General features: G+C 41.1%; 1 protein-coding gene across 4 annotated transcripts in view; it reads right to left on the bottom strand.

The window, feature by feature from the left end:
* Window positions 1-9068: 9068 nt before the first annotated feature.
* Window positions 9069-15269, bottom strand: part of CDKL5 (cyclin dependent kinase like 5) — a 123974-nt gene continuing 117773 nt past the window's right edge. For 2 of the 4 annotated variants that reach the window (XM_054185922.1, XM_054185929.1), the window contains exons 16-18: window positions 12585-12707; window positions 11325-11444; window positions 9069-10053 (exon numbers count right to left, since the gene is read on the bottom strand). In XM_054185922.1, coding sequence (XP_054041897.1) covers window positions 9667-10053; window positions 11325-11444; window positions 12585-12707 — 630 coding nt within the window. In that variant the 3' untranslated portion in view covers window positions 9069-9666. Of the gene's footprint in view, window positions 10054-11324; window positions 11445-12525; window positions 12708-15269 lie in introns of those variants that run through there. The other 2 variants (XM_054185936.1, XM_054185945.1) reach the window with 2 other exon arrangements.

The raw sequence follows: 15269 nt of genomic DNA, 5'->3' as shown, positions 1-15269 counted from the left end.
GCAGAAACCTGGCAAGCACCAGAGGCCTTTTCCCCATTTTTTAACAGTCCATGCATCCATACCAAAGAGTTCTGGCATCGACACCGGACCTGCCCCAGTGGAGGGAGAAGAGGCACAAAGACAACAGCACCAAGGCGGGCCATCTGCGTCTCGTGCCCTCTTCTTACCCCTAGGGGCAGAAAGGCAAACGCTTGGTGTGCAGGGCAGGAGAAGGGATGTGGCTAAAACCAAGTGAGGTGTAAAGAAAAACATGAGAAAAGCCTTCCAATGTCTGTGCAATTCGTCACATTTTATTCATTCGTGAGGGCAGATGTTTCTGCCTTGTTTTTTCCTGTATATAGAGACAAATAATAACTGTCAGGAAAACATGCTGTTCTGGCAAATCTGAAAGCTTCCGTTCCCCTGTACCAACTGTATGAAGTCTACAGAGATGTAGAAAAGATCAAGCCCCACCTGCTGATGGTTGTTATTTACGTCACCATCACTCCCTGACTTCCCCTCACAACCCAAATGAGTTTTGCCTTTCCACAAATGGGTCTAGGGACATGTTTTCTTAATAAGAAATCAGTGAATCTGCGTGGTTTTCTAATGCTAACATCAGTCCAGGCAAGTTCTACTGAGAAGGTCTGCTGAGCACGAGGCAAGTCCTCTGTGTAGCTCACCTGTGGGACCAGCATGGGCTAAGAGCCTCCTGGAGGCACTGAACGCACAGCAACAGGGAGACAAGGGCTCTCCAACAGCAGTCAGAGCTCTTGTGTTAGCAACACCAACACTGAAAGCTGAAGCGTTTCCAGTCCTTGGCCACAGTTGCCATCACTTTAACACAGTGCGCTCCCTTCCCTAAAAGCAGCACAGGCAGCTCTGCTCCATGTCCCGGTGGATGGTGACTAGTGGGGAGGAGGCTTGGGGCTTTGGTTTTGTTGGACAACTGAGGAGTGGTGGGATGGGGCTGGAGGGGTGAAAGGACAGACTGGGCACCAGCCGATGATCATCTATAGCACCCCAAAGGAGTTAAGCTTGTCTGTAACCACCAGCCTCAGCTGTGCCTGGCCTCTGAAGAGCTCCCATGCACAGTCCAGGGTTTTACAAGTTGCCTGGTTTTGTAAATGCTCCCTGTGGTGAGGGCCAAGGGTTCCTGCGTAATTTGAAAGAGCTCACAAGCTTAATCCACAGTCTGAGTGGACGGACCACATGCCATTATACACCAAGGCACCACACTAAATTATGTATCTTCACATGACTGATCCTACACGTGGGATATAATAAAGCCTTGGAGGAATAGAAGACTGTCTAGGTAGAAGGGACTTGCGCTATCACTCTTCCAGCCTCCCAGCTTCAAAGAAATCACTAGACCCTTTTCCCAGATTGAAATGCACAGCGATAAATAAGGTGGAACTAACTGGCATGCACTGAATTTCACAGTTCATTTGCTTCTTGCCTTGCCCTGTCCTTTGCCTGCAGTTCACCTCTCTAGCTTGCATGGGGAAGGGACCTACTCCTCATTTTCATCTGCAACGTCTAAATGGTTCCTGCTAAAGCAGGAGTTTCTGTTCTGATTGTAGTTCACTTGCTAATCGACCTTTGGAAATTCACTTAACCTCTGCCTCTTGTCTAAAAAGAGGGGTGCTGAGAGGCTTAATTAATTAAGTCGTCCTAAAATGCTTTTAGAATTGCACTTGACTTCCACCTCTGCATAAATGCATGTTGGAGTAACAGTGCGACTGAGGGTGTTATGAAAGCTGGATAGAACCAGCCAAATTACAATTACAAAAATACAAAGCTTTTCCTTATGAAGTCTATCTTTTCCTAGCATATCAATATAATTTTAATTTACCAGCACAGATGCCTCTAATGACAATTAGTCAGAACAGAGGCTGCAGGAGATGACGCAAAGCAGCGCTGAAAGCACATTTATCTTCTAGGAGTGAAAATCCTGCAGGCCTTTACCTGCAGAGGCAGGGAGACCAACGCACGGCTTCGCAGCCATGTAAATAAAATGCAACAGGTTTGAAATAGGAGGCAGGACCAAGAGCTGCCTTCAACTTTGTGACCTGAATTTTTAGTCTGGGATACTCTACAGAGAGAAGTGAGGGAACTGTGCTGAGAAGTCAGGCTTCCCAACCTGAGACTGCCTCAGGCTTCCAGAGCAGTCACACCATTTGTAAGTCAACAGCTCCTTTCTCTTAATGGGTACATGCAGGAATTATCCCTTTACAGCCGTCAGAGAAAAATACCCGCTCCCACTCTGCTCCCCATCCCATGGGGGACCAATGCTGACCACACTGGGGCTACCGCAGCGAGGTGCTCAACCCCTTCAAGGAGGTGGCCACTTGATTTTCTTGGAGCCCTGCAGGGAGCACAGAAAAGGGCACCGAGTGCCTGGGGGTCACTACAATGAGATCCTTGAAAGAGGTTGAAACCAAAGTGAGGTTGCAGGAGTAAAGCCAAGTCCCCAGAGAGCTGGGCACCTCAAGGAAACAGGCGTTTCAAACGCATTTCTGGCTGGGACTGTTGAAATGCCGGAGCGCTTGAACTGGTGGAAGTGAAAGCCACAAGCTCAGGCCAGCGGTTTCCCTGTTTGGGAGGTGATGGGCGCAGCTCGGTGAAGGCACCAGGCAGATAGAAGCCGGCTTCTCAGATGGGGAGTTAGTCGGGACCTGGCCACGACCTGCCGGGCAGAGGAGCCCTGGTGAGGTTCTGGCCCGTTCTGCTCCCCTGAGCCATGCTCACGTGTGGGGAGGCTCTGGAGGAGATGGGTCAGGAATAAGATCAGCCGTTGAGCAATGCCAGTGTTCTAGTGCAAAATCTGCATTTTTATTAAAGACATATTTTGGAAGGCCCATTCAAAAATACATTGTGCTCAGTAAAAATTAACCATCTCCATGCTGATAATTAAGGTTACCACAGGATATTTTTTTTTTCTCTTTTAGAATATTTACAGCAACAATAGAAATTGTACAGAAGTTAAGAATGGAATACATGCCCAAAAAAAATTTGGTAAGGTGTACCAACAACATGATACAAAGGGTTGTATACAAACACTTTACAAATGGTTTATTAACTTGCATGAAGTCATCCTTAAATATTCAACACATTTTAAAATCAATTTGTATTCCAGGATTAAAAAGGTTAACACCACATCACATCCCTTCCACAACAGAAAGCATGGTAGATTTAAAAGTTTGTGCGCTTTAGATTTCTAGTAGCTGTTAAAAAACATCGGGGAATCTTATCCATAAATTTAGAAGTTTTGAAAGCTACCTCCCCAGCCTGTTATTTTTGGAATAGTCTGTACTGGCAGATTGTGAAAAAAGATCACATTTTTCTCAACCTCGTCCTTCCTTCCGTCTCCCAAATGACATGAATTCAGCATTTCACAGTGGAGATCTAAGCAGTCCTGGAAGTCTTTAGCAGATTAACCACATTTTAAAATGCCTGCATAGAGTTTCCAACAAAACTGTGGTTTCATGGAAGATTTTAGCTTATTGTTCCATATAAACCATATATATATATGGATGTTACTCCTTTTGATTAGACATATCCTTCAGTAGTACAAGTCTAAGATGTGCACTGGCAAAAAAAAAAGTAAGAAGAAAAGGAAAGTCGAGACAGTTACCTACACTTAAAGTTTTGCCTTGTTACTAAACAGTTAAAAGCTCTGCCATTGGATTTACATGTCAAAAGTTTACACCAAGAGGTTCATATCCTATAGGAAACTTGAATAGCGGCTTCAAGCACATAGTCTTGTGCTATGAACATGCTTGAACGTTGCTAATGGAAAGCTCTACGAAAGCAGTTACTTCACAATGCATTTCTACGCCTGTACAATGAAGATGCCACCTTGCATTTCTCAGAACTCGGAATGGATCCAGAGAAACAATGCCCTGTGAAAACAGAGACCTGGTGGAACAAAGCGCCTGGGAGGCAGCGTGTCTTGGTGGGGGCACAATGAGGTAAGGTATCTCACCCAGATGAAATGCAAAATTAAAATGAAGAAAATCCTGAGCAAGTCTAAGGATAGCTGTTCGAATAAAACAGCAAACAGGGTGGAGTAGTAGATAAGGCCTCTAACTCCCTGATAATCTGCACTAGAGAAACAACGAAGAACAAGGCAACTGCAATATTTGAGAACCACAAGGGGAAGGGCAAGGGAAGACTGCAAAGCAGTGCAAAGGATGGCACTGGGATTCTAGAGGGAGAACTCGGATGGCTTGGAGGTTTCAGAAGTATATCAGATGAAGGCCCATCAAAATTTTATTACTTGGTTGCTAACAGTACCTAGAGGAAGAATCTTTTCATATGTCTCTTCAAAATTTGGAGTCAACAATAAACTCAGAACAAACAAACCAAACCTTGACCACGTTCTGCAAGAGAGAGGAGGTAGATTGACTTGCAGAGAAGACAAGAGATGTGGGGAGTCGCTCTCAGCCTAAGTCACAAATTCCACGTTCAGACCCTGGGCCCACATCTTAAGAGTCACTTTTGCCTGGCTGCGTATTTTGAGTTACATTCTAAAAGAGCCTGAGAAGCAATCATCTGGTTTGGGGGAATGAAAGCATCTAAACATAGCGGGACTGGTCCTCTCACACTTCTCAAGCACCTTCCACTTAGTTTGTCAAATACAGCCAACTTTTGCACCAAACCATTGGCTGTACACAAGGTACACAAATAAGCATCCAAGCAGAACTTGGAGCAAGTAAAATTCAGACCTAATCAATCAGATTTACCTATACTGCCTCATGCAGTAGCTGTTAAGACAGTCCACTCAGAGAACAGATGACCTACCACAGCTTTTGTCTTCCAATTGAAAGAGGATCTCCTATAAAATTCACTTTGCTTAATTTTCATGAAATTTGCTTCACCATTGCAGAATGAAAAATCTCGTTTCAGTACAACATCTGAACCAAGTGATGTGCACAAGCCTTCGCTTGCCTGATGAGCCTGAGCATTGATGCACTGCTGCTGTTTGACCTTTTGAAAAAGGCGCCAACATCTAGAACTGCCAGGCTGTGTTATATTAAAAGGAAGGTTTTACTCAAATCGCTCCCTTTTTAACAAAGGCCAGAAGTTAAATGGCTTTTCTCCTCATTCACTACAAACCCAGTTAATGAATGGTTAATATCATGACACCACTAGAGAGAGCTGTGTAGGGGAAGGCACCTGTTCTTAAATAGTGTCCTGATTCGAAGGTCATTTGAAAACGGTTAAATAGGGCACATCACCTTTCCGATCATCTTCTGTGACACTCCTTTCCTATTTTGAATGGTGGGCCTACTTACATGAACAACAGCCCAGATGCATGGTCTGTGATATAATCCCATTAATAGATGTATTAAGTATGTTATCTGGAACGGAAAAAATAAACATTCATTGCCACCCCACAATTTGCAGTATATTATATATGGCTATCCTTTTCATACTCTTTGTGTAACTGGGATTCAAATACTCTCCCAGCTGTACTCTGACAGTGTTCAACACACATGGAATTGATTACATGCAGGTACTTTTGAAGCATGTCTCACTACCAAATACTTGTAAGACAACAAAAACCCGAAAGATGAATGAAAACCCCAAACACTTCTAGAGCATGGCTCCCCTCAAAAGCGTCTGGGATTTGCCTTAGCTAAACAGCTCACAACAGTACTTTCAGAACTATAGAATCTGTGTTCCCATTCCTCGAAGGGAGGTCTACAGCACTAAATTGTTAGGAAGTCATAGCTTTTTCCGAGTGAACACAGGAGTCTACTCAGCTAATGGCAACAGCAGCTTTTGAGGAAAAATGGAAATGAAGTAGGCATGTAGCTCTTTATACCAGTGAGATTCAGCTCTTAGGAGACCAAACTGCAATGACAAGGAATGACCAAAAGCCTATCACAGGACACTGCTTCTTGAAGAATCACTCCAGTGTTGCTCCCACAAACAAGTTGGTGTAGCAGAGAGAAATGTTACAAGACTAAGGATGACCTGAGGGTGTCTCGTAAATTTGGAAGTTTGAAGCCTGCTTTAATATTGATCTAAAAGAGTGAGTATCTGTAAATAGAAGTGGTGTCAGGACCCACACATTCAGGTGGGTCTGACTTGGTATCAGAAATGAAAGCTTGCTGTCAGTCCCAAGCCCTGTGGGATGGGGAACATTTTAGGAAGAAGGGACCGAATCTGGGATTGCTGACTTCCTGCCGAGAACTCTGCCCGGTGCTCCATGCTGGCGACCTCTCAGAGGAGCAATGAATCTTGGACTACGATAAATGGAGCAGAAGAAGTTAAATAACTCTAAGGGACTGTGCTCTGTGGTCAGGTCAGTTGAAAAAAAAAATGTTGTTTTAGGTTATTACATTTACATGGCAGTTTAAAAGGACGGCTTAAACACATACACAATTTCACTTAAAATGAGCTTAAGGTGCTTCTTTTTCAGTTAACAACAGCTCAAGAGCTATACTGGAAACATACAGACAGGTTTAGGCAGCTGAAGTTCTGCAAAATGACTGTAATTCATTTCTGAAACTTAGTTTCTTTTCTATTCACATCATTAATGACACCATAAGGCAAAACAGATTGCCAAGTAATAAAATGCAGTTTAACTACGATACTTTATACTAAGTAACTCTATAGAACACGTAGCACAAGACTCACAGACCAGTGAAGAGGAAAGCTCACACTTACAAAATTGTTTGCTCTGTAATTCTCTTCCCCTTTATTGAGTCAGCAAATCTCAGTCACTATAATAAGCCTCCTTTGGAAGCCTTGGCAAAATTACATTAGCAATATTCTAAATATTGGGAAGTTAGACCAGGTTAAAAATACACAATTTATCCCAGCACCAGCAGGCCGAGCTGCTGCAAGTTCTTTCCAACAGAAGGAAGAAAATACTACATACGTTCAACACAATTTATTATTCAACTGAAATCTACTGTGGTTTGTTGAATGTGAGAAGAAAATGCAGTATGAAGTAGAAACAACTTTTTGTAAATATGGGCCACCAAATACTTGAACATTCCTTGGGTCACCCTTGAAGCTTTGCTAACTACTTTAAACAGCTATATGTACAGTCAGAGATTACCCTGATTTAACTTAACGGGTACTGAGAAAGAAAATCCTTTGGAAACATCTTTCCTTGCTAGAAATCAGAACAGCCACAGACAGCCCAGCATCATCATCCCCAGCACGAAGCTCTTACCAGCAAGCTAAAAGTCTTGCAGAGGCAAAAGGATACGTATCCACAAAGTACAGAAGAGTCTAGTCTGAACGCTCCCTCGGAGACATTCAGATCATACTGCTTAGAGCCCCACTCTCGGACACTGCTTTTGTGAGGGATTTTAATGGCATCAGCCCATTTCAAAGCAGAGAACAGGACTAACCTAGTTGTGACCAACTGGTGAATCCAAAAGACATTGCTGAAATATGCTGCTAAACTCTGACAGCGATGCCTAGTAAATATCACAATGTCTTTCCCGGATGCCCACTGAACTCATCAAAAACTGAATACCCTTTCATGTTTGCTCTATTTATATATGCTATATATATGACATATCGACACAGTATATATCATATATATCTAGATATCCTATATCATATATATCTACAGAAAATGACATGCACGTTTCTGGTAGGCAATTGACAATTTTCACAATTACTTTTCACCCTGGACAAACCTAACGCAACATCCTTCCATAACGGACTTTCTGACAAATACTTTTAGAGTAGTGGCGCCAAATTTGCTGTTGTTAGAACTTTGGTATGACTCGAGAGGTACTGAACCGCGTGTCCAGTTTGCATCGTTATCCAAGTAGGAAGTTCAGCTCTTACTGCCTGGCTGCTTCTGTTAACTACTTATATGGCTAAATCATCGAATTTACATTCAGGTTAATCTCTGTTTGGAAAAGACAACATATTTGCAAGTACACGTGTCTTATGAGGACAGCATCTAGAAAACAAACTATCCTGCAGAGTAATGAGAGAGTTGAACTAATGTGTTTAAAAAGGAAAGATTGTATTGTTCTGACACTACAGGCCCGACTCTCCTCTTATTGCACAAACTTTAGACTGGCATAACTCTTTTGACTCCTGCTGGCTCACCTTTGATGTAGTTTACTGGTAGCAACAGAGGAATCGGGTTATGTATTTGCTACGCTCGACATTCACCAACGTAAAGGCAGTTTTAACAATCTTGTACAGGAGACTGGAACCCAAGATCTAATATTTTGCTGAGACTGGTAACTGAACTGTGTACGGGAATATTCGGATAGTAAGACCTACGGAGAAATTAAGCTGCATGGCAACCTTCTCCCTCAATATCCAAATATCAGTTTGTAGCTTTAAATACATCCTGAAATATAATAAAAAGTGCAAGAGTAGTTTAAATTTAAATACAGTGTTTATCTTATTAGTTAATAGATTGCTAAACAAGATGTAAAATACACATATGCATAAAAGCTTATACCATGATCTGCAGTGCCATGCTATGCGTAAGTTTGGCATTTCACTTGCAATTCATGCTATGTTTCTTTGGTTTTCACCCCTGCTATTAAGTGGAAGAGCACCTGCTTTAGCTTGTAGTCATGGGGCACTTTATCTCTTTAGAGGAAACAAAAATTTGGTACTTCGGCTCTGTGCTCTTGATGCAGATGCAGAAATCCCATCAATATTACTAGGAAAGCCAAGGACACAGGGGAGAACATACCACATTTACATTACTGTACAGTTCTGCAGTCTCTTACGTTTAGCCAATACTTCCAACAAAATAGCCCATAATAAAGCTTGGAATTGAATGTTGTCTTTTGTTTGTTACCAATAATGCCTATAATCCCGGGCTCTCATAGCTGAGCAACATTCATACTGTTACAGTCACATTCAACTTCCTTTTATTAGAAGTATAATACTGCACTTTATATCACAAATGTATAAAAATATGGCAGATAGTGTCATAACAATACTTTTCTTTTAAATGAGTATATTTAAAAAACAGACAGTTATTTTCCATTTATATATATATTTATATATAGAATAAAATACTCCTGATGCAATATATAAATGTCACTGTTAGTTCTTTATAGAAACTACTGTAGCTGTTGCACTGCTTCACAATGTTTCAAACAGCTCAAAATAACTTTACATTATAACATAAAAGATATGATTATAACAGTACGATATTAGGTCATCATAAATAAATATTACAAATCCTATCAAATATGGAAGTTTAAAAAACAAATTTAAGACATACAATTTAACTTTAAACCCTTAACCGGGATACACTTTTATCACTTAAACCCCACTGTTTTAACTAGGCAGCAAAAAATGTAGTAAGGGCATAGGTCTAGACATAAATGTTTTCACCCTTATAAGTGCCAATACATACCAGAAGTCTCCCAGCTTTCAGACAGAGATGTGCACTAAGCTGGAATGTAAGTGAGAGAACACGGCAATGCGTTTTTCTCCCTGACCGGCACACTCTGCCTGGCATCCAGCGACATTTCTGATGACTGGTAATTCATCATTCAACTTGTTCTACTGTATAATCCCTGACTCTCACTGTGGTGCCAAACAGCATAGCTCCACATGTACATATTGCACACCTTTATAAAGCTGAAAATGCAGTCTTACCATCACCAGAACCACCACCACTCCCCTACGCTGATCTCCACCTGAACTGGCCTGTTGTCTGGAGTGCAATTACAAGGCTGTCTCTTTTAAATCATTCAGATTTGGCATTCGCGAACGGTTTGTTCGGTTATACGTATGCCCGTTCTGTCCGCTCTTGGAAGGCAGCTGGTCGGAGTAGGGAGGCCCATCGCTCGCGCTCCTGTTCACCGGGGCGACGTGCCAGGTGGGTTCCAGCTGGCTTGGTATCTGCAGCGTTGGCCGGCTTTTCGGCTGAGGCTCTTGCCGCACGTTGCTGCTGCCGCTGCCGGAGCTTTGACTCATGGGGTGAATTCGCACTTCCGAAAAAGAAGCTTTGGCTGGCTGAGTTGGTAAGGGCTGGAAGCGAGGCTCAGCAGGGACAGGATGATTTGAAGAGGAGAGGTGTAAGAGCTTTCGAAGAGATTTTAATGGCTGGCTCTGAAAGACACGGGGAAAAGCACTTGACCTTCTGCTCTCCATCACATCAGACTTTCTAGAATAAAACTGCCATATCCTAAACCGAACATCTTCAACTTCACAGGACTTCCTCACTTTTAGTTTGTATTGATTCGAATATTTAATTCCAAGCTATGACTATACACCTGAGAAAACGTCTTCTCATTATGATTCAAACTATTAGCTACCTGAAAAGATGGAACCTTTTCGGGTTCTTTCAGGAAAAAAATTTCCCATCAATTATTTTAACCTCGTTTCGTATGAAAATGGAGGCATAGACAATTGCATTAGCTGTCCACCTGTCACTACTCCTGCTATTAACTTTAGAACCTCTGCCACATTTTATGAGGCACAGATAAAAGAAATACGAAGTTCCTAAAAGTTTTGTGAACATCAACTGGGGGTTAGAGAGAGTCTTGAGTAACCATCTGCACTGAAATAAGGGCTGGCAGAACTCAGCAGTGAGATATTTTGTTTGGCGGCAGCTGGGTGATAAGCTGCTCTAGTCCCTCACAGCTTCTTTAACCGGTGAGTAGGTCGAAGGAAAATGGAGACATGGGTAGCAAGAACCTGGGGAAGCCTGAGTACACAAAGTGGTACGAAAACAGGCTCATTAAATTCCCCAGCTCACAGAGCAACTTGTTTCTTCAAACAATGCAGCTGCAACAAACCCTGTTCTTCAGCTTTCAATGCTGTAGTGGCAACAGAGCATGGCACTGAAGCTCCCTCCCAAACCCTGCTCCCCAAGCTGGTTTTAGAATTGGAGAAAACAAAGCTGCATTAGTGCAGTGCTATGCTCCAATAGTGTAGTCTGCTGAGGCACAGCTGCACCGTCATGTGGTCACGATGCCCTGGTGTCCCCATCAGATATCAAACTGTGTCAAGCAGCAGCGTGCCCTCAGGATGTGCCTTTCTTTGCAAGAGCTAATTTGAGGGCTTTTCTACGGTGCTGCATAGCTACCATAGACATGCACTGAAACATTGCTTGCCTCTAATACAAAACCATAACCAGTATTTTGACAGGCTCAAAGACTGACAAAGGGACATTTAGTCCCTCTTTTTTTCGTGTCATTCATGTCTAGATTTTCAAAGAATTAGGCAGGACCTGCAGGCACATGATTTTTTACATTCAATGAGTGGGGAATGGGGAGGTTGGGAAATAATGTCAAATGCAATTTTTCTGTTCGTCAGTGAAAAAGCTGTCAAGATACCTCAGTGATGTTAAAATACAGGGAATTGATAATGCCACTTACATGCGGCTGGATTTCTGTCATCTTCTCAGGATGCCAATCCTTCTGCCTGCTGCTCTGGTGATTAGAAGAATGAATGGCTTTCTGTAATGCCAAGAGATCCTGCCCATCACTGCTAGGCATCTGCAACAAAATATTAAATACTGTTTTCCTAATATATTCTTAAGAACAGCTGTAAATCATTTCCCCCAGTTAATTACAGAATGCAAGTAAAGCCCATCACCGCAGCAGAATTGCAATGACCTTTCACTATTTTTCCCCATAGTAAGAGCTGTGGATATCATGCAGATTTGCTATACCCTTATCCCTTAAAGCATTCACATGCTGTTAGTGTTGTTTGCTGTAAGAGAGAGCAGTTAAACAAGGCTTCAAAAAATAAAAATAAAAAAATTAAAAATTGTTGAGCCTCATCTTCATTTAAAAAGCATTCCATACTGCAGTTAAGACCATGGATCAGTTCTATAAATCTGTTCTTGAGTGAAGGAGACCAAAATCTCTTTAAACTCATGTCTGGATGATTTTGCCATCATAAAACCAAGAGCTTTCCCTTTCCCCCATCTTTCTACTCCTCCAGAAATATCCCAAACTAAAGCAAAAATTAAGAAACTCCCCAACCTTCCCCCTAAAACAAGCTGAAAATCCAACATAATTTATGGCAGAAGGATAATTTAAAACCTATAGGTAGACTTTTATCTCATCATTTCAAGAATTCTAAGCAAAAAAAGGACAGTTAAAATTTAACCTATTTTTAAGGCAAGTTGTCTTTTATCATGAAGAATCAGGACAAACAAAAATACAGCAGAAGCATCAGCTAAAATTTAGTTTTCAGATAATCTGTTGTTAATATTTGATTAATTAAATTTATATATAAAGGATCAGTTTGCATAAAAAAAATGTATTTCTGATACACCTACAAAACAAACTAGGTTAATTTTTTTCCTGATTGAAACAGAATGAGATAGCTTAATTTTAAACATATATGATTTCACAGCTATTTTCCTCCTTTAGTCTTAGTCCCAGGGCTCATTCTCTCTGGAACTGCGTATGTTACATGTTCAGTATATCAAATACTAAAAACATTTTTTTAGGCACAATCAATTTCAACAGAACTGCCAATTTTACTTCAATTTATTGAACTGGCCCAAGATACTTAACTGGCATGAAGAGAAAGTGATCCCATGAAAATAAAACACATGCTGCTGTAGTCAGTAAAACAAGTTTACTGGAGCATTTGACAGTGCTACTGTACTTAAAAATTAATACCATGGGTAGAGTGACTACAGGAAGCTTTTTCAAAGAAGAACTATGCTTTAAATTATTCTTTGAATTAAAAAGAGGAAAGAGGGATTTCTTGATGCTTGGATTCTCCCCGTTGGTTGAGTCTGTCTGCAATATAAGATACAAAAACTAAATGCATAGTATTTCAAGTCAAGAGATCTGTCCTTACTATATTATTTCTTTTTCTTTTATTTTTTTAAATTCCGACAATATATGGTATCAATCCTATAATTTGCTTTGGGAAAATACAATAGTGATTGAATGAAAAAAGCATATGGAACAAGTTCAAGGAACCCAATGCATATAAAGCATGTAAAAAGAGATCAGTAGACCTATTCTTACATCCATGCTCATTAGGAATGCAGAGTGCATTTCAAAGCCTTTTGGAAACAATTGGTAGGTCTTGTTGACTTTACTGAGCTTTGGATTAAATCCCGTAATTCTGGCAATCATTTGTTACTTATGTAATGACCTAAAACGGTATGACATTTCTTATTTTTATATAAATAAAATATCAAAGATACAATAACAATAATATCAATCCGTTTCAGAATGAGCAGTTGATAGCTACCTCTAGAAGAACTAAAAGTATTCTATTTTTAACTTGTAAAAAGAGCTAGGGCTCCAAGATGCAGTACTTGAGTTCTGACGAAAATATGCCTTCAACAACTTCATGTATAACTGCAAGGGCACCAGCTTTTTTATTTTAATTTCTGTAATACAACCAAAGAGCATACCAATGGATGCACAAACAACAAACAGAACTATCAAGTATTAAAATTATGGATGGGAACATTTCTCCCCTGCTTAGGTACAAACAAGCATAGGACACATATCCTGTGTCTAGCATTATTCTGCCCACCGAAAGAAAACTTTATAATACAATATAATGATTACACAACTAAAGAGAATGATGGGTGCACTGCCAAAAGGGAGGGTTTTCAAACAGCTGCTAGATTCCATCCAAGTTAATGGAGAACAGAGTCACTAATTAGCATAGGCTGTTTAGGCACTTTATGGTCAGAAGAATTTTCTGTGTGAAGTTCAGTAAATTAAAAAGGAATCAAAGGATTGCTAGGAGAAATACTCTCCTGCAACTGTTTACTCCAACGCAGATATTTCTTCAGACCCATAGCTTGCAGTATGTGCCAAACCCTGCAAAACTCAGGCTTCTCTGAAGATAGTGCCTATTGACACCAATTGTTTGGTGGCAGATGACAGAAAAAAATGTGACTCTAGCGATCCTCAAAACCTTTTGCTATGTTATTAGAAGACTTCAAACAAGATGAAAAGCAGAATGGATAAGAACAGCTCTGCAAAAACAATATTGCAAAGAATTCCCATAGCAGGCAGTAATGATTATTATCCCATGAGGAACTGCACCTGGAGAAATCTAGGGAGAATGATCAATAGGAACAACTCTGCAGAAAGAAGTGTCAGGAATTGGGATCAGTTCTGGGCTATTAGATATTTTTAGAATTACATTATTAAGAAGATGTCTTCAACCCAATTTCAGATATCTTTTGCGACTCTTACAACAACCACCAGCAACCAGGGGCCTAGAGGAAGGATGGGGAGGGGACTCTTTATCGGGGACTGTAATGGTAAGACACGGGGTAACAGTTTGAAACTGAAAGAGGGGAGATTTAGATTGGATGTCAGGAAGAAATTCTTTACTGTGGGGGTGGTGAGGCACTGGCACAGGTTGCCCAGGGAAGTTGTGGATGCCCCATCCCTGGAAGTGTTCAAGGCCAGGCTGGATGGGGCTTTGAGCAGCCTGGTCTAGTGGGAGGTGTCCCTGCCCGTGGCAGGGGGGTTGGAACTAGATGGTCTTTAAGGTCCCTTCTAACCTGAACCATTCTGTGATGCTGTGAAAATGAGACTTGCTAAAGGATATCAGACGTAAATAGTAGCTAGCTATGATGCGCTTCTCACTGTTGTGACAGTTCTCAGGTGTAGCTTGTTACTTGCCGCAGGAAGTCTGTGTCAGAGTAAATAAGTGGAATTTCATACGTCTAGGACTCTATAAGAATGATAAGCTTCAGAAAAAAGCTCAAGTAGTCACAAGCTATCTGATAGATTTTAATATGAATTCAGATAAAACATTATTCATGTAGTTGAAGAGCTAATACTACAGTGCTGTTAACAGCTTTTACTACTGAAGTCAGACTTGGTGCTGAACTGAAGATAGTCGTTTTTGTTTGTGCTGGAAGATGCTAATGAACATCCCAATGTTTGTTAGGTAGATGTCCTCAACTAACAGACAAAGAATAACAAAGAACAGTGTCTGAACTAGACACTTGTACGTACATCGGTGGGTACAGTCTATGCCTAGATACCGTCCTGTTAAACAGCTGTTAAGTAGAAATGAAAAGGGGTTTTTCAGTCACTGGTTGGGTCCAAAAATTAAGCTGATGTCAGCAAATTCCTAGCTGAGAATGCAAGAGTTTTATCACTATCTTATTTCACTAATTTATTCATCTTCCTGTGAGATACTAGCTCTAACTAGCAAACATAATTTTCCCTTATGCAAAACCTCTTTCTCCCCCCCTCCCCCTCTCTCCCTCTTCTTAAGAGTGAGAAGAAAGAGGAGTAAGGATTATGTATAAATCTGTCCTGTCTTGTAATCAGTGATGTTTTCAGTAGCTGTAGATCAAGGATGTTTCCACA

This window comes from Rissa tridactyla, chromosome 1, assembly GCF_028500815.1.
Source record: "Rissa tridactyla isolate bRisTri1 chromosome 1, bRisTri1.patW.cur.20221130, whole genome shotgun sequence".
NCBI classification, from domain to species: domain Eukaryota; kingdom Metazoa; phylum Chordata; class Aves; order Charadriiformes; family Laridae; genus Rissa; species Rissa tridactyla.
The sequence above is the reverse complement of the archived record's forward strand: the minus strand, read 5'-3'. Positions and strand labels throughout refer to the sequence as shown.